General features: G+C 40.3%; 4 protein-coding genes across 4 annotated transcripts; 3 read left to right on the top strand and 1 right to left on the bottom strand.

Annotated features, from left to right (window-relative positions):
- The first annotated feature begins 1,185 nt into the window (after positions 1–1,185).
- On the top strand, positions 1,186–7,304 carry LOC116196691 (beta-hexosaminidase 1). Its single transcript, XM_031526546.1, has 15 exons — positions 1,186–1,624; positions 1,797–1,880; positions 1,972–2,007; positions 2,569–2,680; positions 2,794–2,864; positions 3,000–3,130; positions 3,836–3,852; positions 3,962–4,010; positions 4,304–4,404; positions 4,788–4,847; positions 5,174–5,207; positions 5,473–5,571; positions 6,241–6,300; positions 6,383–6,633; positions 6,864–7,304. Exons 1-15 carry the CDS (start codon positions 1,244–1,246, stop codon positions 7,037–7,039), a joined length of 1,662 nt encoding a protein of 553 aa, XP_031382406.1. The 5' UTR covers positions 1,186–1,243; the 3' UTR covers positions 7,040–7,304.
- A 1,834-nt stretch (positions 7,305–9,138) lies between these two features.
- On the top strand, positions 9,139–11,439 carry LOC116197408 (60S ribosomal protein L23A). The gene is made up of 4 exons (XM_031527554.1): positions 9,139–9,246; positions 9,492–9,543; positions 10,428–10,794; positions 11,129–11,439. Exons 2-4 carry the CDS (start codon positions 9,531–9,533, stop codon positions 11,211–11,213), a joined length of 465 nt encoding a protein of 154 aa, XP_031383414.1. The 5' UTR covers positions 9,139–9,246; positions 9,492–9,530; the 3' UTR covers positions 11,214–11,439.
- Positions 11,440–11,665: 226 nt separating this feature from the next.
- On the bottom strand, positions 11,666–14,174 carry LOC116197407 (psbP-like protein 1, chloroplastic). Its single transcript, XM_031527553.1, has 8 exons — positions 13,990–14,174; positions 13,778–13,886; positions 13,101–13,181; positions 12,829–12,911; positions 12,471–12,593; positions 12,319–12,390; positions 12,103–12,199; positions 11,666–11,993 (listed from the first exon to the last, which is right to left on the bottom strand). The coding sequence occupies exons 1-8, from the start codon at positions 14,044–14,046 to the stop codon at positions 11,890–11,892; spliced, it is 726 nt and encodes a 241-aa protein (XP_031383413.1). The 5' UTR covers positions 14,047–14,174; the 3' UTR covers positions 11,666–11,889.
- A 2,742-nt stretch (positions 14,175–16,916) lies between these two features.
- Positions 16,917–24,210, top strand: LOC116197405 (ABC transporter B family member 20-like). Its single transcript, XM_031527551.1, has 11 exons — positions 16,917–17,664; positions 18,491–18,545; positions 18,635–18,810; positions 18,911–19,111; positions 19,685–19,944; positions 20,022–20,332; positions 20,463–20,683; positions 20,785–21,125; positions 21,239–22,032; positions 22,157–22,398; positions 22,559–24,210. The coding sequence occupies exons 1-11, from the start codon at positions 17,266–17,268 to the stop codon at positions 23,786–23,788; spliced, it is 4,230 nt and encodes a 1,409-aa protein (XP_031383411.1). The 5' UTR covers positions 16,917–17,265; the 3' UTR covers positions 23,789–24,210.
- Positions 24,211–24,266: the final 56 nt, after the last annotated feature.

Below are 24,266 nucleotides of genomic sequence, written 5' to 3'. Positions count from 1 at the left end.
AGAACAAATATATATAGGTCAACAAAGCCAGCACATACCATTTAGTTTACTATCCGCTTGGTATATGAATACTAGTTTTATATTATAGTGATGTTAATTTACAAAAGAACATTTTGTTCTCGATATTCTTTTCTTTTTAACGAGATTATTGGAGTTATCATGTGTACAGGAAAGCCACTTTTTCTTTTTTCATGTACATCAGAGTACACAAAAAAAGAAAAAAAAAACAATGTGTTCGTATGGCCTTGTTACGTGAGAGACCGATATTATTAAGTTTCTACGTTGTGACAAAAGCACGTAGCTAGGCTTGTTGCTTTTTTTTTTTATCTTTATTTTTTTCTAGTATGTATTTCATGTTTTGCAGTTTTTTTTAGTGTATATTTTAGTATTTGGAAGGCTAATAGCTCCTATATATTTAGTTTGAGCCGGCCGTTCGATCCACTATGGGTAAAACTCTCCAAATTCAAGGATTTTTCCATTCGTAAAATTTGAACCCGAAATCTAATCTAAGAGAATAAGTGATGAAGTACTTAAATCAACTCTGCTTGATTTTGCCGCTCTTTCTTAGAGGACAAAAGCTTCGGTACAAAAAAAAAAAAAAAAAAAGATGCAAAGGAGGGTATGATATTTCGTAAGATATCACCAAATGAGAGCACATTCACACTCCGTGTATTATGGAAAAAGCAAACACCCAGCGAAAAGCCCACATAATACCGACCCATGGGATGACTCGGATAGGGGGAGCGGTCATTCATGGAGTGAATCAGGAAATAAAATTTTCGAGTTAGAGATGCGAATTTTAGTAATTCTATAACAAAATTGAAAAATAATATGTAAATTTTTGTGAAAATTTAAGGGGCCCTTGACCTCCCTTACTCTATCGTTGGTGCCGTCAAACCAAGGTCAACACCGAATTGCCAAACATGCTCAACATTATTATGACACAGTTGCCGTCTCGGTCCATCCCCGCTCCTACTAACTCTGAGTTCACTTTTTACAGTCGAGCAGACAAACATGCTCCAAGAGTCTAGACCAGGGAGGACACCCTATACCATTTATATAGTCCCGACACCACGTATCCCGGATTTCCTCTAGATGCCCCATCCGTGTTGAGCTTGTCCCTAACCTAGTGGGGGACCAAATACACCCATCCACCACCTAATCATTTACCGAAGCTTTCTTTACCTTCCGGTCTCTGTGTGTTTTATTTATATGTCTGTTGTTTGTGGTCAAACTACCTTCAATGGCCACAGGCAGCAGAGTCGACAGCTCCTCGTCTCTCTCCGCCATGTCCATTCCCGCTCTGCTCCTCGCTTTCTTCCTCCTCGTCCGCTCCCCGCACCCCATCTCTGCTTCCAAATCCGCAGATTCTCTCACCTACCTATGGCCTCTGCCCTCGCAGTTCACCTCCGGCGACGATACCCTCTCCGTCGACCCCGCCCTCTCCCTGTCCGTCGCCGGGAACGGCGGCAGCTCCCGGATTGTCAAGGACGGGTTCGATCGCTACAAGGCCATCATTTTTAAGAACACTGAGACGTTCTCGATCTTCAATGCGTTCAGGAAGAAGAGGGTGGGCTACGACATCGCCAAGCTGAAGATCACAGTTCACTCCGCCAGCGAAGAGGTGAGTCTTGTCCTGGTCTTGATAACAACTCTCATTGGTAGACTTTGATTAGGAGAGGTTGCTCGGCTGTGAATCATCGATAATTCACCGTAGATAGCTGTGTTGTACCTATACGGGTTTCTGTTTAGTAAGCTGTGATAAGAGATGTTCCATGCTGTGCCACTTTTTGCAGCTTCAACTTGGTGTGGATGAGAGCTACAGTCTAGCGGTGGCGAGGAGCGTTGGTCAATCCATAATTGGGGAGGCGACAATTGAGGTAATCCAGCAGACCTCATGTCTTTTAGTGAAATGAATAAATTGATTACCAGTATAACATTTTTGGTGACCCTGCCTGATTTTTGCTGCAGGCAAACACCGTGTTTGGCGCGTTGCGGGGCTTGGAGGTATGTATCAATCTCATAGGCAAATCGGAATATTTTCATGTATTAAAATTAAACATAGCTTACCATTCTTGGAATGTTGGGCAACTTGGGCGAACCTTCTGCATGATTACTGATAATAATCAAAAACCAAAATCCCCCTCTATTTTTTCCTTATTGGAAGAATTTGGGCGAATCTGAAATTTTTTGTATAGGAAGATGCTTGGAGATGTCGACTGTATGTTTTGGAGCTTTCTATAGCTCAAATAATCTGATCAAAAGGGTAAATCATTCTCACGGGAGACCTTTGTGGTATTGTTATTGCCGAACCTGAAGTGAAAAGGTTCCCTTTATGTGATTGCAACTATAATTGCTGAACCTGATATTAGCATTCCAGCATGGAATGAGCATAATTGAATGGAACATTTTGACTTAATCGCCGGAGTAGATCATGAGCATAATTTCTTGATGTAGTGCTCTAAGTGCTGAACTTAACATATTAATGGCAGAATTAGGAAGATACAATTCAGAGGAAGTATGAAACTTGCCCTTCCTCACTTGGTCTTTCTTTTTGCAATGTTTCAGACATTCAGCCAGTTATGTATGTTTGATTATGGCTCGAAAACTGTGCTAATACACAAGGCTCCTTGGAATATCCAAGATAAACCAAGGTTCAAGTACCGCGGGCTACTACTAGGTATGTTGCTTTTTTACTCTGATTTTCAGCCATTATCCATGTTCTTAGTCAATGATTTTTGCGTCATTTTCTAATGAATTATGTGAAGATTGGTTTGTTGAAATTTTGTGCAGATACATCAAGACACTATTTCCCTGTTGATGTTATAAAGCATATCTTGGAGTCCATGTCATATTCCAAACTTGTAAGACTCTTTTAAGCTCCCATATTCTCCATGCTCGTATTTATCTGGATTGGTGAAGCAGTCAAATTATTTATACTGTCTTTCTGTTGTCTATTTCATATATGTAATTCTGATACTGAGAATTACGTTCAGTAGAATGTGCTCCATTGGCACATCATAGATGAACAAGCATTTCCTCTGGAGGTGCCTTCATACCCTAAGTTATGGCAAGGTGCATACTCAAAGTGGGAGCGCTACACAGTTGAGGATGCCTATGAAATTGTCAAGTATGATCTCTGCTGCTCGTTAACTTGCTTGTGGAAAAGCTTATTCTGATGGCCTATCGTAACTTTTATAAACCGACATGAAATAATACCCTATGTCTTGCCATGCTTCTTGTGCAGTCCACACTTATAAATGAAGGTTTTTGTTGGTTGTTTGCTTTTGACCTTGCCCAACTGCTCCTTTGTTGTTATTACCTGCACTGGTTGACTAGGCTTGGAGTAACTCTGCTTGATGAGAATGATTCCTTTTACAATCTATTCTTATAGTTGAAAAGGCCACTAGGAATTGCACATCTTGCGAGTTTCATGAGTCACATTTTGCTGTCACTTTACCAGTGTTATGAGTAACTTTTGTGGCATTCCTTGCTTGTATTGGTTTATCAAATTTCCTCAATTTATTATCACCTCTTAACATAGGTAGCATTGTTCATGTGTATTATATTTGATGAAATTGAAATTAATAGGATTATGTAGCTTATAGACAGAGCTTAATTGAACTTTTCTTTGTCACTAATGCAATCTTATGCAGATGAAGCTTTTTAATCAATTAAGCAAAGATCTTTCCACATGCTAAAAGATTTTTCCATGTGCTAAATGATGTGGCTTAGCACAATAGATTCTGCTAGCTTTTCTCTTCGATTTGCTTTTCCTTCACAAGTCATATTCTAACATAATAATGTTGCCATGTTTCTATGCGCCATTATGAAGCTTTGCCAAATCTAGAGGTGCGTCCTCTCGTTTGACTGCTCTACTTGTAAATTTACTTGTTTAATCCTTGGCGCATATCTGACTATTTTATTTTAAATTCCTAATTCTTGCATAACTTTCCCGCAGGAATCAATGTCATGGCGGAAGTCGATGTACCTGGTCATGCAGAATCATGGTAAATTACTTGGTTGAAATCTGCGTGTGTAGAAATAAACTTATAATTTTTTTAGCTTACTTCTTGACCTATCATCTGATTAGATTCCATATACTGCATCTGCCATTTTTCTTTTAAATTGTAGTAAAGCTATAGTTTCCCAAAAAAATGGCATTTGTGTGCAGTATGCGCTTACAAAAGTCACTCTTGAGTGCTTAGGTGTACAGTGAAAATCGTGCTTTATTTGCGAGTTCAATTTATATTTTCAATGAATTGCCAACTGGTCGATTCATGTTCTTCTTCTGTATGTGCAGGGGAAAAGGATATCCTGGTCTCTGGCCTTCTTCTTCATGTAGAGAGCCACTGGATGTGACAAAAAACTTCACTTTTGATGTGATTTCAGGCATTTTATCAGGTTAAGTTTCTCAATTTCTCTATATGCTGAGCTTTATTATCTCTAATTTTATATGGGGTATTATGCTTTTGCATGCAATGTAGAAGAATTACAGTATCCTACATAAATAATACTTATATTCTGAATAAGAGAAGGTGCATTTCTACTTTTGACATGTAAAAGTAATTAACACCTTATAGCGAAACAAATGAAGGTTATTGAAAATACTGAAGTTTATTGGGGAATGGTATGTCATATGGGTGCGTTCTCTCTGTGTGATTCCATGTTTGTATTCAATGGGTTCACTAAACATATTGCTCAATGCACTGCTGGCAGCAGAAGAATTGTTTAATGATGTCTCCAGATTTTATTGTGGAGTTTAACAATCAATTTTTGTGTTTCAGATATGAGAAAGATCTTCCCCTTTGAGCTCTTCCACTTAGGAGGCGATGAAGTTAACACAGGTTGGTATGGGAAAATTTTGATCCAAAGTGGCTATTTTTTTCGCTAACCCAAATATTTGTCTTTTACTTGTATCTGTGGCCAAGTAAACAGTAATTACTTTGAGGTCATGGAGTTTGATAGAAAAATGAAGAAATTTCCAAATGTCATTTGGCATGTGGTTGTAGCTGGCAGTCATAATTTACATATGCTTGTATTAAGAACGGAAAGACCACAAGATTATGGCACCTTTAGAGGCAGTTGAACCAAAAAAAAAAAAACTCTGTATATTTGTGCACTCCTTACATATTTCTTCTGTTACTAAAGGCTAATACTAGTTTTTCCACAGATTGTTGGACCAAAACCTCGCATGTGAAGCTTTGGTATGTATGATAAAATAATGTTGTTATCTTGAGCCGGAAAAAAAGATGTTCTTATTACCTATGTACTCATGAGAGCATGTACTCCTTGCAAATTACCATAATTTTATATTTCACCAAGTCTTGAGTCCTCGTCAATGATTTATGTAGTGCTTTAAAAAGGAAATACCATAGGTCTAGACCGTCTAGTAGTTCCCTAGTGAACTTCATCACTTTCTAGTAATTCTTTTATTTGACCCTGATTCTGTGAGGTTGATCCGAAATGCAGGCTTCAGCAGCATAACATGACAGCCAAGGATGCCTATAAGTATTTTGTGCTCAAAGCGCAAAAGATTGCCATATCTAAAGATTGGACTCCTGTTAATTGGTATCGTTATAGTCTGTCTCTTCTTGTCTATCGCATTAACCATGATCATGGATATATATCTGTTGTTATTTGGAGTCTTATAGTGAACAGTTGTATGAGTTTGATATCTATGAAAGTTCCTCCCATTTTTCTTTTCCTCTGATAAACTAAGTTTCTCGAAACTTCATCATCTATTCATGAGGTTTCTCAGTGATATTTTTTTGAATGAGCAAGTATGTTCATTAATTAAGAGTATCATATGAGTGAAAATTTCAGGCAGTTGCCTTATGGAAATGGAACTCAGTCCTTAACAATAAACATTCTGGATATTTGACATTATGATAATCTTTTGTTGGTTATACCCAATAAATGTTAGAATTATATTTCATGGGAACTTTTTTTTTTCAATATTCTGGAAAAATAGGAAAATTTCACTGTAGGAATTCCTCGGAGTTTGGACTGCATTTAGACATCAGTACTGAGCGGATTGTTTTTCTTTTCTTTTCTTTTCTTTTTCTTAAGGCTTAAAGTATCTCATCTCGGCATACACACACACGCATATATATATATATATATATTTATTTTATTTTTTTTTTTAATAAATAGCATTTTCTAATTGATTAAATATAAGATGCTGAATCGTTTTCCCGTCTGAACCATGGCAGTACTTACTTGCATCTTTATTTTCAGGGAAGAAACCTTCAATAATTTTCCTGAGAGTCTCAACCCGAAGACTGTAGTACACAACTGGTGAGGTCTTTTGTTTCACTTATTTTCATGACAAGAAATGACCAAGAAGCTTGGACTTGAATCATTTCCGGTTATGTTGTAGGTTGGGACCCGGTGTCTGCCCCAAAGCTGTTGCCAAAGGTTTTAAATGCATATACAGCAATCAGGGTGTTTGGTATCTCGACCATTTGGATGTGCCTTGGGATAATGTCTACACTGCCGAGCCCCTGGAAGGAATACGTGATCCTCCAAAGCAAGAACTTGTAATTGGGGGTGAGGTTTGCATGTGGGGAGAAACAGTTGATACGTCGAATGTCCAGCAAACAATATGGCCTCGAGCTGCTGCAGCAGCAGGTAAGCCCACGAACTGCCCTGTTTGGTGCTGAAAAATTGGGAAAGTTTGGCAGTTTCTCGAATAAGTTCACTCAGCAGTACTTCCAATTTCCCAAAAATCACAGGAATAAGTTACATGTTAATGGGGAATTCATGTATAAAGAGTCCTTGCACTCATAGCAGAATATGTAAATCACAGCACCAAATGCAATTGAATGACGAGACTGAGAACTCCTTTCATTTCTACACAGAGCGGCTGTGGAGCACGAAGGACTCCACCCCGACAAGGAATGTGAATGCCACCGCATTGCCTCGGCTGCAATATTTCCGATGCCTCTTGAACAGGAGAGGAGTTCAAGCTGCCCCAGTCACGAACTTCTATGCTCGGACTCAGCCAAATGGACCGGGTTCATGTTATGACCAATGAGTCACCTCCGATCAGTTACATTGAATTTCGGGCTGTCATTATTGAAAAAGTTGCTATTTATTTCGACACCGGTTGTTAATCCTACACCTCTGATTCCATGTTAAATCCATAGTCGGTTGTCACCTATTGATGAATGTTTCTGGTCACTCTTTCCTTTGTAGCAAAAGATGCTGAACTTGGAATATAATCAGGTGTTAAACCGGCCGTAAAGTGTGAAAGAATCTATTTGATGTAACTGATGAGCCGAATGATATAACTTTTCTCATTGTGTTTATGGTTACGTCAGTTATATCTTTCAAGTCAGTATATTTATTTTCCTTTTTTCACCCAAAAGGAAGGAGAAAAAGAAATAGAAAAAGAAACAACAGTGGGGGAGCCCCACTCTAGCTCCCCTCTTTCCAGGGAAATGGGGGGAGCTGCGGTGGGGCTCTCCCACCGACGACCTCGCTTTGTGGGGAGGTCACAGGCAAGAGAGCACTCACTGAATCTCCCCCTTTGTACCCTTTGAGAGGGAAGAGGGGGAGTTTCAATCGAGGTTCTCCTAAAAAAACAAAAATAAGAAAACTACATCGTTTGAGTCCATTACTCAAAACATCATTTTTTAAACTCAATATGACGCCATTTTAAATAATGATGTCATTTTCTTTTTAAGGGGAGCTCTCCCATCTGCTCCCTCTCTTCGAAAAGAGAGAGAACAGGAAATTTAGTGGGGCTCCCCCATCGACGACCTCCACTCAAGGCGAGGTCACTGGAGGGTTCAAGGAGGTCGCTAGTGGTGGAGCTCCGGTGAGCCTCCCCCACGGACGACCTCCAAGATTACTCTCCAAAGACCTCGCATGGAGGGAGATCACTGACGGACCCTATCGAAGCTCCCCCACTGTTCTTCTTCTTCTTTTTCTTCCTTTTTTTTTGAGAAAAGAAAACAGAAAATGAAGAAAGGTTTATTTGATGTAACGTTAGACCAAAGTGATGTAACAATGACATTTCATTTAACAATGTCAGAACCTACAATCAACGAAATGCCATGAAGGACCTCACTGATGTGACAAAGAACTAATTTGATGCAACCAAATGACCTACATGATGCAATTTTCTTCATTGAGGAACCAAAATGATGTAACAAGGACCAAATTAACAAATCAATGGACCAAATTGATATAATAAACAAGTTAGGGACCCAATTGACGTAATATCTGTAAATCATGAACCAAATTACCTATTTACTTGGAATAGAAAATAAACCGTGTTACAAAATAGCATCCTACACTATTCAAGGATTGAACTTCTTATTCCTTTGTTCCAAAGGCGATCTTAGACAATTGTTGTAAACAAGCATTTGAAATAATACGAAACATGTAATGTATCACTTCCGATGAAGCCAAAACAAGGTTCGATATGAAAGAGTACTCCAAATTGCAAGATAATTCAATGGTTAAACTGCAAGGTAATTATCCGAAGACTGATTTGCTGAATTTAATTTGATGGTCAAATTGCAAGATAATTACTTGACCGAATATAAGAAAATAGTAATTTAGGGTATATTATGTTCTAAAAATAAATGAAAAAATCAATCATGTGAAACAAATGACTTAAAATAACACAAAATTATTTGTCGAAAATCAAGCTAAGGCTTTAAAATATGGGTTTTTACCTAAAATGGTACATGATTTGTCCGTTTTATTAAATCTATCCTATACTTTTTTTTTGTCAAATCTATCTCATGTTTACTTTTTGTATCAAATCTATCCCGGCGTTATCTTTTCAGTCGACATCTAACGGCCGTGCTGACGTGGCACGTGGAGAGATAGTGGGCCACACTTGCCACGTAGGCGCAACGTCAGTACGGCCATTAGATGTCGAGGGAAAAAATAACGCCGGGATAGATTTGATACAAAAAGTAAACCATGGAATAGATTTGACAAAAAAAATCATATAATAGATATGACAAAACGGGTAAACCATGCGCCATTTTGGGTAAATACCCCTTTAAAATAAAATAAAATAAAATAACATAAAAGGGAGCACTATTGGGACTACAATGTCTGGGCCAAAATAATGGGCCTTCACATAGGGCCGAGCTCAACATGCGAAGAGAGGATACAATCGTAATTTAGACCGGTGCTAAGTAGAAGGGTTCACCTTCTTCTCCCCCTTAAAACCCTAAGAGCTCGCAGCCGCCGACTGTCCACTGATCTCTGCCACGTCAGGTTCGTCTCAGCTCTCGCTTCATCTCCACTCTCTGTTCATCCATCTTATATGTTGCTGTTTCGTAATCTCTCTCCGTGACTGAGTTTTGATTTGAATGATAATTCTTCGGTACTCCGAATGAGATTGATTCCGTAGTCGGGATGTCTTTTTCGGTTGATTTTTGTTTGATTCTGTGATCTTAGACGGTCAGTCGAGCATCATTGCTTCGAATGCTCTGCTAATTCAGTGGTCGATCTTTGTCCAGATTGCTGCTGCTCTGTAGGTAGGATCTTCTCGTCCACCAATGGCGCCTAAAGGTAAAGCCTTCTCGTACATTTCTGTTGTTTTCCACACTGGGCATAGGTGTTTCGGCAGAGAAATGCTGTCATAAGCATTATTTGATCCGTCCTGTCGAATAATGAATTTCTTGTGAGCTGCTCGATTTTGCCTTATCTTAATTAAACGCGAGGGGTGAGGAAGCCCATCTTGAAACAGTCTAGGGAGTAAAGGACCAACTGAGCAATAGCTAGTTTGGAGGTATATGGATTTGAAGCCAGTTCTGCTTCAAGCTAGAAAAGATTTTAGTAGTTTTTAAGCTCATTCAGTCGTAATTAGTCTAGATCTACATGAGACTGTTTATAGGTGGTTCGTGTTTAATTCGTCTTTAGTCTCGGTTTATGCTCCTTGACAAAGAGATGTTTTGCCTATCAAGGTTTTGCTGGAATAGCATAGTGCCTAGTCCTCCAATTCGGCAGAGCTGAAACCCAAACCTTTTTAGTGGGTTGCTAAGTGAAATGTCAGTGGCACTTTTATCTGGTGAGGAGATTGGAGGCTATTCGACACTTAGATGTTGGAGGAAGCATAATTTTCATGAGGATTATGTTCACATCACTGTGTGATGTAATTGTTGACTCCTAATGATTGGGAGAGCTCATTAACTCCTGTTACCATTTCCTGGAATGCCCAGGGATTCGTGTACTGTTGAGCATGGTTGGTGGTATCTGCTTTTGCTCGACACTAGCTATTGAATGGTGTTGCAGTTTGAGTTGTTCGTGTTTTCCGGGTATTTAGGAACATAAGGAGGATTTCTTTTTTCCAGCTCTTTTAAATTCATCTACTATATCTTTAACGCCTTTAGATACATGTTGAGGTTTTGTTCTCGGGGTTGATCGTCTCTGATTTTTGTTATTTAAATCTACAGCTGATGCTACCAAAAAGGCAGACCCGAAGGCTCAGGCCTTGAAGGCTGCGAAGGCAGTCAAATCAGGGGCACCGACCTTCAAGAAGAAGGCTAAGAAGATCAGGACATCTGTCACATTTCACCGCCCGAGGACCCTGAAGAAGGAGAGGAACCCCAAGTACCCACGTATCAGCGCCCCTCCGAGGAACAAGTTGGACCATTACCAAATTCTGAAGTACCCGCTCACCACCGAGTCTGCAATGAAGAAGATTGAGGACAACAACACCCTTGTCTTCATTGTGGACATTCGTGCTGACAAGAAGAAGATCAAGGATGCAGTGAAGAAGATGTATGACATTCAGACCAAGAAGGTCAACACTTTGATCAGGTAATGTTCTTTCAACATTTGTTATTCGTATTTTTGGTCTCAGAAGACATCTCACCAGTTTAACCTATTTTTGTTGGTGGATTCCGTACTTAAATTTCTTTTCTTTAAATTGCATAAACAAAGCAAGTTTTATTTGTTTTCGGAAAATACACTTCATAAATTTGTAGTTTGCTGCTTATTTTGTTCCTTGTGCTTTCAAGAAAAAGAAACTGAAAATTAGGACTAAATGATCCACAGGAATTGTTAACTGCGCCTATTATAAGTCTACAGTGTTCGTTGATTTGTTAGTCCCATGAATGAGACTAATGTCATCTTCTTTGCTATGATAATACAGGCCCGATGGCACGAAGAAGGCATATGTCAGGTTGACACCGGATTATGATGCATTGGACGTTGCCAACAAGATTGGGATCATCTAAGTTATATATACTGCTAGTTGGCTTTCCTTGTGGGAAGTGGTCTGTCTTGCTTGTAGGATTCGAAGCTTACTTTGAGAGTTTTTGAAATGGTTTTAAATGCCATAACTACTATTTTTGACAGTTTGTTTCTGTTAAACAAGACAACATTTAGATTCCAGAAGTTTTGTAGCTTCACCATTGTTCTTTTCTCGACTTCTATTTACCGATCCAAAGCATTTCCTTTTAACAGTGATCTCAATCAAGAACTTCTCGAGGCTTGTAAGATTTGAGTCTGTGATCATCCTGGCTAACTGGAAATTGGTTTACTGCCCTATAAGCTTGGCACAACTTGGCGAGTTTGAATCTCAAAGACAATACAACTCTGGAGGGAGAAGATGCTAAGGAATCGATTATATATCTATGACATGCTTCATGGAAAGCAAGCATAGTCCATAGACTATCAAGACGAGGGATCTCTTCGATGTCCTTGGATAACCGGTTGATCATGTACTTTTCATGTATCATAGCATAGTCTGATCAAAGTCGAACAGATCTTTTTCTGTGATGAAAAAAAGAGTTTTACCACGACAAGGAGGAGGTATTGCAATGAAAAAATGAGTTTTACACGATGAGAAGAAGAGGTGGTATCGTGTGGTTTTGCCCAATAACTTTGGTTGGGAAAACTGAGAAAACCGTCTCAAACATTGAAGACTTTGAAGGAATCAACAACTGTTTGTAGCTTCTCTTTCATCTTGTCCCACCTCCTCTCATTGGCACCTGTCGTCAGAGTGTAGAATTTGCCTGCAGATTGCATATCAACAAAATGCGCAATCAAATACGAGCACAATCCGACCCAAAGATCACCAAACTAACCCTGTATCTTCTGTTTTCCGCTGATGAAAGCGCTTACCATTGCCGATAGAGATTGTACTGAGAGCATGCCGGGTGTAGTTCGGAGCCTGAGCAATGAACTCAAATGTATAGTAAGTCTTCCCCTCCACATCATGCTGTACTCGACACAAGAAAGAATCACCAAATCTTCACCACGACACCAACAATTTACAGAGAAGCTCATCATGCCATAGCGAGGGCAGGAGAGACGAAGATTTTACAGGGGCAATCATACCTCGGTTGCTGCAATGAGCTTTGTCTTCTGAGAAGGAGGAGCCAAGACCTTCTTTATCAAAGTTTCAGCAACCTGCGGGAGAATAACACATTCGATTTAACTAAAAAAGCAAAAGGAACATCAAATAAATCAAAATAATCTAAACTGCTTACTTGTTGCGGGGGACCAAAATCTTTGATGTCCTGTTTGCTGGTAGGGATCATATTCACGCTCACACTCTCTAGGGGCTCGATCACGTCTTTAAATACCTTGTCTTGCCCATCAATCACCACTTCCTGCGACAAAACAAACAGTTGAATTATTGGCACCGGGAGGAACTATTAGTCATTTTGCCTATAGAGGGGAGGAAAACTAGGAAGAAAAGGTGCCAGTAGCTTATTTTTTGTCAAAAGGAATTCGTTTGGCTAACGTTTTCATAACATGAAGGCAGGCTTTCAATCTCTCACTTCTTTCAGTGAAAAAATAACAAAAAACGATGAGTGTCTGCAAACAAATGGAGTTGTAGCTTACCTGCCACCCAAACGGGTAAAGGAACTCGTATCCATCCTTTCTGTCCGAAACTGGGATGTATCCCTTCTTATTTTCTGCAGCAACTGAACCATATCAAGAGGGTATTTCTTAGGGTACAGCCATTATTATCACTCTTACAACTCAAAAAGAGCAGCTGCATCACAAGAAAGCAATTGTTTCTGAAAAGTATTTGGGACCATACTATGTCCCAGAAAGGTTTGACAGCTTTAAAAGATAGGGAGGACGAAGAACATCAGAACTGGCATTCTTACATGATGTGGAACTTGGGCCAATTAGAGAAATGCAGGGGGCAATGACCCCGATCATAAGCACTTGGCGTCTCCCGGTTCTATCTGTCAATGCAGGAAAGAAATGAATCAGAAACCAACTCAACAGCATTGAAATGTGTAGCTCCAGCTGAACAAGTTACCCCATTATTCCCATGCCCGGTTTTTTCATCGGATACAGAAGAGTACTGTTTATAAAAGGCAATGTTGTTACAAGAGTTTCAGAAAACACGGGTTTGTTTATCGTGCTCAGAACTTCATCCTCCAAAACATTAAAACTGTCGGAAATAAGATAGAAGACTGGGAAAGTTCAAATTGAGTCCCAGCATTATCTTAGTTCAAAGATATAGAATGCGACAGCATAATCATCCAAAAACCAATACAAGCAAAGAAAATGGTGCACCGATCCACTGTCAGTGTCAAATGTGCAGAAAAGACCTGCTAAACCATTAAATCCAAGACATTTTTCATCGACATGTGACCACAAAACAACAAGAATAGAATAAAAATTGCGGAGAATTTCCTTCAAACTGTATCAACATAAGCAAAAAATGTTGGTTATGATGGTTCTTGCAATCCTCAGCGCAGCAGTATGAGAGACACTTCCACAGTCCACTGATTAAGAATAAGCACAAGTAAGAGACAATGTGACAAAGGCCCACCTGGGGAATTAGAGGTTGAAGCTGAAAAGCTCACTTGCTCGGCCCTCACTATCAATGGAGGAGCCCCTCTTCTCCCGCAATGCACCGTTCCATGCTTCTGCGGAGCAAGCTGCTCCAACCCCAACCAAAAAAAAAAAAAAAAATTCCCAACTTTAACAACCCAACATATCCCAAAAACAACAAAAACCAAGAGAAAGAATTAGGATTAGAACCTGAGGGAACGAATTGGGGAATCGATGGATTGATGGGGAGTTCTGCAGGGACACCATTGTTGCTGGAAATGGGTGCAGAAAAGAAAGTTAGAATCTTCAGAGGCTCCGTCGGGAATAAATATATTGTTGCCTCAAGAGCGTTTTGTGGTGGAGACCTTATCTTATGTTTTCCTTTTTCTTATATGCCAACGACTTTATCCGAAAGCCTCTTTATGTGTTGTGTCGGCCTTTGGGTCCGGTCCTGCAGTGAAAGTGTACAGAGCGTGTGGAGTAGAGCCAGAGGCAGAGCTTCGTATCAACACGAGCAAGGTACGACCAAACTTATGTTTTCGGGTGAAGAGAACCGGCCGGATCAAGCAAAATCCGTAACGCCGTAAGTCGAGTTTGATCCCTTCTAACGCATATTTGATCGGGGTGAGACGGAAACCATTCTCTTGTGTGTGTGTGGACTGATTTTAGGAAACCAAGTTGGCGCTGGGCATTGGAGCCTTTTTTTCGTGTCGTTATCGGTTAATCCTCAATTAAAACAATTACAATAGATAAGGATGCAGTGATTATCGGCAAAATCGACGAACTACGTAGAAGGTGTTACTGGCTAGGTGAGGTTGAGGCGATCGAGATCTAGCTGGGCTGGGTCGACGAGACGTGGCTCCTTCCAGTCACATTAAACCCATACAATGTTTTTATACGTCTTTAGTCCACTCTGTTGAGCTCCACGAACCATTTCCCGTTCGTTGCTTTTCATGGTTGCACCATATGGCTCACTTTTTTAGCTAAGGAATAAATTATTTTTCATCATCAAATCGCGGAATTACTTACGGATCGATCACTTAATAATTAATTTTTCAAAACGAATCCAAAAAAAAAAAATAGAACATATGAGAACGGAACTGCAAGAAGAGATTCGAATGCGTTAAATATGACAGCACATGCATTTAAACCATAAAAAAGTTGGTTAAACACAACATTACTTTCTTAACTTAAAACCGAAATTGTATTAGCACACAATGAGGTATCCACATAATTAAAGTTAAAAAGGAAATGCATTTAATACAAAATTATATATCGGTAATTCAATGTCAAAGTCAAACTATTGACTTTTAATTAAACTAACTGTTTTCATTAAATTAAAGGTCGGAACTTTAATGATGAAACGGGCCAATTCGACATTCTAACTGCCTTTTTTTTTTTCTTCCCCCCCTTTTGACATGACAATTGACCTTCCTTGTCCTTCCATCATCTGCCTTGTAACAATGCTCACTCTATTTTACATCTTTAGGTTCGAGGATGACCCGGAAAAATGCTTGCCTATTCAAGCTTGACTTAATACTTTTTTAATGGTTTACGCACATGGTCGCAGTAAAGCAGTTACGCGTTTAATTTAGATCGCGATACCAAATGTTTGATGTGCTTCAAAGAATAAGAAAGACGATAGGATATATACGACAGTTTTCAAATTCTGATGGGCTCAGTTGATACTACATCTTGTTTTCATACTCCATCTATTTGGTTTCCCCAGAAAATTATCAATGGCAGTATTAATTAATTAACCCAACTTAGCCGAGGGAATAAATTTCACATAAAGCATCATTTGGGGATTGACTGTATCTGATTAGGAAAACACGGTCGGGCTTCCCCTACTTGGCTTACTATGATAATAATTTCCTTGGAATAATAATAATAATAATAATAAGATTTGCACATATATTATACAAATCTGCAAAAAATACCCCCAAAAAGGGGCATCAGAATAAATAATGGGAGGTTACAGAACAAATGTCCTGGCACCGGGTCAACTAAAACAAAGTCGATACCATGTACTAACAATAACTGATTTAAACGATTTGACAGTGGCTCTTCTTAAATAAAATTTTCGTTCGAATTTTGTGAATAAAGAAAATCCATAATAGTAGAACTCTACACTCTTAGTGAGTCAACCCAGTTGAAATAAATTATTCGAAACTCGTTGGACTTTCGAATATTATGATGCACATAAGACAAAACGTTATGTCATATATTATTACTTCTTAAACGGGTAAACAAGCACATTCCATTTTCGATTATGTTAGGCTTATTGGCATTGTTGCTCTTTTTTTTCCCTTTTTATTCATATAATTGTGAAAATTCATTCTTCCCATTATAGGCAACCTAAACTCACCTACCATAACATACAATATGGGCAAATGCCATATTAACATATTTAAGGAAATTCAGGATTTATTTAATTGAATGCTCTATTTTTCTTCGAGTAAAAAACTATGGCCGTTTGACTGAATTTATCATATCTAAATACAGTTTATACATACATATATTCAAATTATTATTTGTCAGTATTCTGTTACAATAAATTCTAACATCCATAATATGGTTATCATAACTCAAAAGGACAAAGATAGTAAGAAACATTTGTTAACTTGTACCAACCCGCAACAGTCTTAACCAATTCAAATTTCATTCCCTATAAGCAGTTATCCCGAACTCATTCTCAACCAATCGAAAGTTATGGCGGCCATATGTCGGAAATTCTTGCTTCTAAGATAATTTACAAGCGAAATAAAATATGAATAATCGAATTAAAATACTTCCTTTTTTATGTTTTTCATATCATTATTATAGTAGAAAAATAATGGATCTTAAGTATTCTCTTAAAATAAACAACAATATTTGAAATTTTTTTTTAAAAAAACACACAATTGTAGGGTCGATGCTACCCAAAATGCCCTCCAAACAAGTGAAAGATCAACCGATGAGACATAATTTATTCTCCCGGGAAAAAACGCATTTTCAATTTTTTCGATTTTATTTTTTATTTTTCGAGAAAAACATAGACGCCGGTCGCCGTTACCCGAAAACCTCCGCCAACTTCCTCCTTGTTCTTCCTCCTCCTTTATACAATTCCACCGCCGGCATTTGACCGTTAAAAAGATGAAACCGACAAAAATCACATCCTGACACCCAAAAAAAAAAAAAAAAGAAGCTGTTCTTCTTGTCAATCTTCATCCTCCTCTGCCGGGTGAGTGAGTCAATCTCGTCTCACCTCCTCCACCTCCTCTTTGACTCAGTCCCCCCCCAGCTCGCAAACCCTAGAATTCAATCCATTTCGCAGCTCCGGGAGGGGGATTTTGACAGCCCTTGATTCGTCTGATCGGCGGAGGTTTCGCGTTTTGTGGAGTTAGGGGTTTTGCGAGTTTCTCCTGGGGGAGGGGGGAGGAAATCGAATTTGAGGGTTCCGGGGAAGGAGAAAGGGAAGCGGAGGAGCAGCAGGGGGCGCGAAAAATGATGATATCGAGGGGGCTGTTCGGTTGGTCCCCGCCCCACATACAGCCCCTGACGCCGGTCTCAGAGGTGTCGGAGCCGCCTGAGTCCCCGTCCCCATACCTTGACATGAGCGCCGAGGGGGGAGCTTCGGGGGCTCCGGGTGCGGCGCAGGTGGAGGCCGAGGAGGAAATGGAGGAGGCCGAGGAGATCGAGCCCCCGCCAGCCGCCGTGCCCTTCTCCCGCCTCTTCGCCTGTGCGGACCGCCTCGACTGGGCGCTCATGGCTGTTGGATCACTCGCCGCGGCAGCACATGGGACTGCCCTCGTCGTTTACTTGCATTATTTCGCCAAAATCGTGCAGGTGCTAAGCCTGGGTCCTTCAGCCCCGAATGCCGAGGTGTTTGACAGGTTTAAGGAGGTAACGAGCTTGTTCCTTATCAGAAAACCCTTTTAACAGAACTTCCTGCGCATGGCCGTCTTCTGTTTGATGGTATTATATCTTCTTGTAAGCTTGGAAATTTCAGAAATTAAAACACGTTGGAGACGAGAAGTGCTTAAATCAGATAGGAGACGAGTGAAGTTTCAGTCTTGAGTGAGCTGAAACAACAGGCTGAGTGAAGTTTCAGTCTTGAGTGAGCTGAAACAACAGGCTGTGTTTGACTGGTTAAAGTTTGGTATTGAGGGTGGAAATCTGGTTGTTTAGCTAATAATTTCTAAGCTATCATAGTTGTTGTATCTTAATTGCGTGCTTCCGCTGAAAAGTTTCATGGAGTGTTTCATTTGATGAATGCCGTATATTAGAATTTGTGGACAGATATTGATATGGGGGTTTAATTGTAGGGAAATTGCCGATTCTAGAATGCAGTTGGGATTGCAATCCTAAAAATTGAAGGGGACTTTTCTAATTATTTTGTGCAATATAATGAAATTTATGAAAGTTCTGGAGGGTATATTCCTAGCTTGCTGGTGAAATTGTGTTGACAAGGGAATGAACCACTTATATAATTTGGATGAGTAGAGTAAAATGGTTAAGAGGTGAGCCAGTGATGTTTTGTTTACACAATTTAAAGCTCTTGCTGAAGCCTGTCTGCTTAGCGCTCTGAATTTTGATGAGCAGATGATAATTATAGTTTGTTTATTGACCTATTGAACTACTCAATGCTAGTATCCATTAGATGGGTTTTTGCTTTGGAGATGATGTTTTGTGTCAAAATTTGAACTTTTTTGCTATGTCTTTGCTGCAGCTTGCTCTGTCTCTGCTTTACATTGCTGTTGGTGTTTTTGCTGCTGGTTGGATTGGTAAGTCCCCACAAGCTTGAAAGTCGAGCAGAACCCTATGGATGCCGCTCTATTAAAAGGCTTGATCCTAACTTCTTCATTTGTAATAGAGGTTTCGTGCTGGATTTTGACTGGGGAGCGGCAGACAGCTGTCATTAGGTCAAGATATGTACAAGTACTTCTCAATCAGGATATGAGTTTTTTTGACACCTATGGGAACAACGGGGACATTGTGAGCCAAGTATTGAGCGATGTGCTGCTCATTCAATCTGCTCTCAGTGAAAAAGTACGGTTAGATGTCAAATGGTGCTTCTGTTCTGCTCTGTTCAGTATACTCTTGAAATGGAATTTCACACATTTATTACTTTGATCTTTTGATCATGCAGGTTGGAAATTATATTCACAATATGGCCACCTTTTTCAGTGGGCTGATCATTGGATTTGTAAACTGCTGGCAAATTACCCTCATAACACTAGCAACTGGCCCTTTTATAGTTGCTGCTGGAGGTATTTCAAATGTATTTCTTCACAGGCTTGCTGAGAATATACAAGATGCTTATGCTGAAGCAGCTAGCATTGCCGAACAGGTATTTCTTGATACACATTATAATTGTGAGTAAAATATATCTTCTAATTTGTCACAATAATATGGGCTGCGACTTTGATCATTAAAGTGATGTAAATCGCGCAGCGAAATGCTTCTTCAGTCTTACCCCCACCCCCCCCCCCCCCCCCCCCCCCCCCGGCCCGATTTGGTTGCTTTCCATTTATGATGTGATATAGGAACTCTATTTCCCTGGAAGCTGTTGAACAAAAAGAAAAGAGGCCTTTCCCCAAGTGTCACTCTAGGCATTATACGGGATTCTGTTGTTGAAAATGATATTCTCATTGTCTTGTAGGTTTTACGATTTTCTCTTGTATAGGAAAATATCAGATCCTTCTGTGCTTCAAGTTATGACTAATGGGTTCTCAGGAGAAAAGAAACTGATAAGGATCAGTATTAGGAATCTTAATTTGTTCCAATAAAATATACAACAAAGAATCTCGCTCTGGCATGCTATGCTATTGGTCTGTGTTGTTTTTTATTTTCTTTGATCACCCGTATTGGTTGAGTGTAACTTTTCATTCTAAAATCTATCTTTTGTTTCTAAACTATGCAGGCAATTTCTTATATTGGAACCTTGTATGCATTCACAAATGAAACACTAGCCAAATATTCTTATGCTACGTCCCTGCAAGCAACTCTGAGATATGGTATCCTGATAAGTCTTGTGCAAGGGCTTGGGCTTGGATTTACATATGGACTTGCGATTTGTTCTTGTGCCTTGCAACTATGGGTCGGAAGAATCCTGGTAACCCATGGAAAAGCCCATGGCGGTGAAATCGTAGCTGCTTTGTTTGCTATAATTTTGAGTGGCCTGTAAGCACCTTATTCTAATTCATCCTTCTATAATGTCTCATTTCTGTTGTCTTATCGAATTCACACTTGTATTTCAGAGGACTGAATCAGGCTGCGACGAACTTCTACTCATTTGACCAAGGGCGAATCGCTGCCTATAGACTTTTTGAGATGATAAGTAGATCATCTTCCAGAGACAATAATGATGGAAATGCACCGGCATCAATTCAAGGAAACATCGAGTTTCGTAATGTATACTTTAGCTATCTGTCTCGTCCTGAAATCCCTATCTTGAGCGGGTTCTACCTCACTGTGCCTGCTAAGAAAGCTGTGGCGCTTGTTGGCAGAAATGGATCTGGAAAAAGCAGTATTATTCCACTGATGGAGAGGTTCTATGATCCTACATTAGGTATCTTGGTGTTTATTACCATACTATAGGCAGTCGATGTGCTGTTGGTTAATGTTCTATGGAAATTTCAGCATCTATGTTCCTTTGCTGATTCCCCTGTTTTTTGCCCCCTTCTAATTTTGTGGTGCAGGGGAAGTTCTTCTTGACGGAGAGAATGTAAAAAATCTAAAACTGGAATGGTTAAGAAGCCAAATAGGACTAGTAACCCAGGAGCCTGCCTTACTGAGTCTCAGCATAAGAGATAATATTGCATATGGTCGAAATGCTACTGCAGATCAAATTGAGGAAGCTGCCAAAATTGCTCGTGCACATACATTTATTAGTTCCCTTGAAAAAGGATATGACACACAGGTAAAAGGGAGATAAATTTATAAATCATGTAATTGTTAGTTTATTGTACCGTCATTGTATATCTGTGGATTACCTAAAACACAAGCAACTTGTCATTTTAGGTGGGTAGGGCTGGTTTAGCTCTGACTGAAGAGCAGAAGATCAAGCTTTCTATTGCCAGGGCAGTGCTTCTGAATCCATCAGTTCTTCTGCTCGACGAGGTCACCGGTGGACTTGATTTCGAAGCTGAAAAAGCTGTTCAGGAGGCCCTTGATCTACTTATGTTGGGACGTTCGACCATCATAATAGCTCGACGACTGAGCCTTATTAGGAATGCTGATTATATAGCTGTGATGGAGGAAGGTCAGCTTGTTGAAATGGGCACACATGATGAACTTTTGAGCTTAGATGGGCTTTATGCAGAGCTTCTAAAATGTGAAGAAGCAACAAAACTTCCTAGAAGGTATAAAATTTCTCAAATTAGTGGCTTTGTTTTTGTTACCGCATAGTGTTTTCGTAGATATTGTTATGGATCAGAAAATGTAGATGTTCACCGGCATTTCAACTTTTATTCAGGATGCCCGTGAAAGATTACAGAGAGAGAGCAGCTTTCCAGATCGAAATGGATTCTTCAACCAGTAACAGTTTCCAGGAACCCACATCTCCTAAAATGGCCAAATCACCTTCTCTTCAGAGAGTTCCTGCTGTGCATGGACTTCGGCCCCAAGATATAGTGTACAACTTGCAAGAATCACCAAACTCCAGGAGTCCACCGTCAGAGCTACTGCAGGAAAATGGAATTCCATTGGATTCAGCTGATAAGGAGCCACCAATTAAAAGGCAAGACAGCTTTGAAATGAGACTGCCTGACTTGCCAAAGCTCGATGTCCTGTCCGCACAGAAGCTAGTGCAAAATGGTTCAGACCCTGAGTCCCCGGTTTCACCCCTTTTGACTTCTGACCCTAAGAATGAGAGGTCCCACTCTCAGACTTTTAGTAGGCCCCACAGTCATTCTGATGACTCTGTGATAAAAGAAAAGGATGCAAAGGACTCGCCGAAACACGAAGCACCTTCCATTTGGAGATTAGTCGAGCTAAGTTTTCCTGAATGGCTTTATGCTGTTTTGGGCAGCACTGGTGCTGCAATATTTGGTTCCTTCAATCCTCTTCTTGCATATGTTGTTGCATTGATCGTAACAGCTTACTATAGACGAGGTGAGGGCACACATGTAAGGCAGGAAATTGACAAATGGTGCTTGATCATAACCTGCATGGGTATAGTTACCGTGATCGCCAACTTCCTGCAGCATTTTTACTTTGGCATCATGGGTGAGAAGATGACAGAGCGAGTCCGAAGAATGATGTTCTCAGGTATCCATTTCGTTTCCTTTACACTTTTATTGGGATAATAGTTACCCTTTGAGCAATTATGCATTGTACTTAAGAATTTGATACTCTCCATTTCATAATCAAATTAATTGTATATTTGTTACAGCAATGTTGCGTAATGAGGTTGGTTGGTTTGATGAAGAGGAAAACAGCGCAGACACTTTATCTATGCGCCTTGCAAATGATGCCACATTTGTGAGAGCTGCTTTTAGTAATAGGCTTTCAATATTAATACAGGACAGCACTGCTGTCATCGTGGCAGTCATCATTGGGTTCCTTCTGCAATGGCGATTGGCACTTGTTGCTTTGGCAACCCTACCAGTTCTCGCTGTTTCGGCCATCGCGCAGGTTTTTTGCTAATCATTTATGCCTTGTGAATTTTTTTCAATTTCATTTGCCAGAGAAAATATTTCAATTTCTTGATTCGTGAAGATTAGTATTGTAGTTCACATTTCCTCTTGCCATAAGTCAACATGTCCCTGATCAGCTTCAAATTTTTTGTCCACAGAAATTGTGGTTGGCTGGTTTTTCTCGTGGCATTCAACAGATGCACAGGAAGGCCTCTCTGGTCCTCGAAGACGCGGTGCGGAACATCTACACAGTTGTTGCCTTCTGCGCTGGGAACAAGGTAATGGAGCTCTATCAATTCCAGCTCAATAAGATATTCAAGCAGAGCTTCCTCCAGGGGATGGCCATTGGCTTTGGTTTTGGCTTCTCCCAGTTCCTTCTCTTTGCCTGCAACGCCCTTCTCCTCTGGTACGCCGGTCTCTTGGTCAAAAAAGGCTATATGGCACCCCCAACTGCTCTCAAAGAATACATGGTCTTCTCCTTCGCTACATTTGCATTAGTGGAGCCCTTTGGATTGGCTCCGTATATACTCAAACGACGGAAATCACTCGCTTCGGTGTTTGAGATAATTGATCGAGTCCCCCAGATCGAGCCAGATGATACAAACGCAATGAAGCCTCCTAATGTTTATGGGAGCATTGAGCTGAAAAATGTCGATTTCTGTTACCCAACCCGTCCTGAAGTACTGGTTCTGAGCAACTTCAGCCTCAAAGTTAATGGTGGTCAAACTGTGGCTGTGGTTGGTGTATCGGGATCGGGGAAGAGCACGATTATATCCCTTATGGAGCGGTTCTATGACCCTGTCGCGGGTCAGGTACTGTTGGACAGCCGAGATTTAAAGCTCTACAACCTGCGATGGCTGAGGAGCCACATGGGCCTGGTCCAGCAGGAGCCCATCATCTTCTCCACGACAATACGAGAGAACATCATCTACGCAAGGCACAATGCAAGTGAGGCTGAGATGAAGGAGGCTGCCCGAATTGCCAATGCCCACCACTTCATCAGTAGCCTGCCCTATGGGTATGACACTCATGTTGGTATGAGGGGTGTTGATCTCACGCCGGGACAGAAGCAGAGGATTGCAATCGCTCGCGTCATACTGAAGAATGCTCCAATCCTGCTCCTTGATGAAGCGAGCTCGTCCATTGAGTCTGAATCGAGTCGGGTGGTCCAAGAAGCCCTGGACACGCTTATCATGGGGAACAAAACGACGATCTTAATAGCCCATAGAGCTGCCATGATGAGGTACGTTGATAATATTGTGGTCCTCAATGGGGGGCGGATCGTTGAGGAAGGGACCCATGATTCCCTGATGGCCAAGAAGGGTTTGTACGTCCGGTTAATGCAGCCTCACTTCGGGAAGGGCTTGAGGCAGCATCGTCTTGTCTAGGATATTATATTTAGATCAGTCAGGTTTTTGCCTGATTCACTTGTAAATTTTCCTCCAATAGTCCTCCCGGAATTGAAATCCGAAATCTGCCAGAACTTCCCCCTGCACAGACTTGACCGGGAAGTTGGCACTTCTTCGAGGCTTTGTTGAGCAGCAGGACGAGAACGAACGAGAAGGAGTGGATTGCACCATGGGGCAAGAGGAGGGCAGCATTTGGAGTCACGTTGTTCATAGGAAGAACATAGGGATAGGAATTTTATTTTTTGTTTTTTGTTTTGTTTGGTTAGTGAGAAACAATGGGTTTGAGGATTTAGATGTTTCATATAGGACGATATTCTTTTGGAGGTTGGCAATTTTCTTCTTGCTTTTGTTCTCCAGAAAATGTTGATTCAAATTATAAAAATCAAGTTGGAATGTGTCGATATGATGATATATGGATAATTGAGAAGGGATGGATCTAACAAGTATAAAATTTATG

This window comes from Punica granatum, chromosome 2, assembly GCF_007655135.1.
Source record: "Punica granatum isolate Tunisia-2019 chromosome 2, ASM765513v2, whole genome shotgun sequence".
NCBI classification, from domain to species: Eukaryota; Viridiplantae; Streptophyta; class Magnoliopsida; order Myrtales; family Lythraceae; genus Punica; species Punica granatum.
Note: the sequence above shows the minus strand (reverse complement) of the source record. Positions and strands in the feature narration are given on the sequence as shown.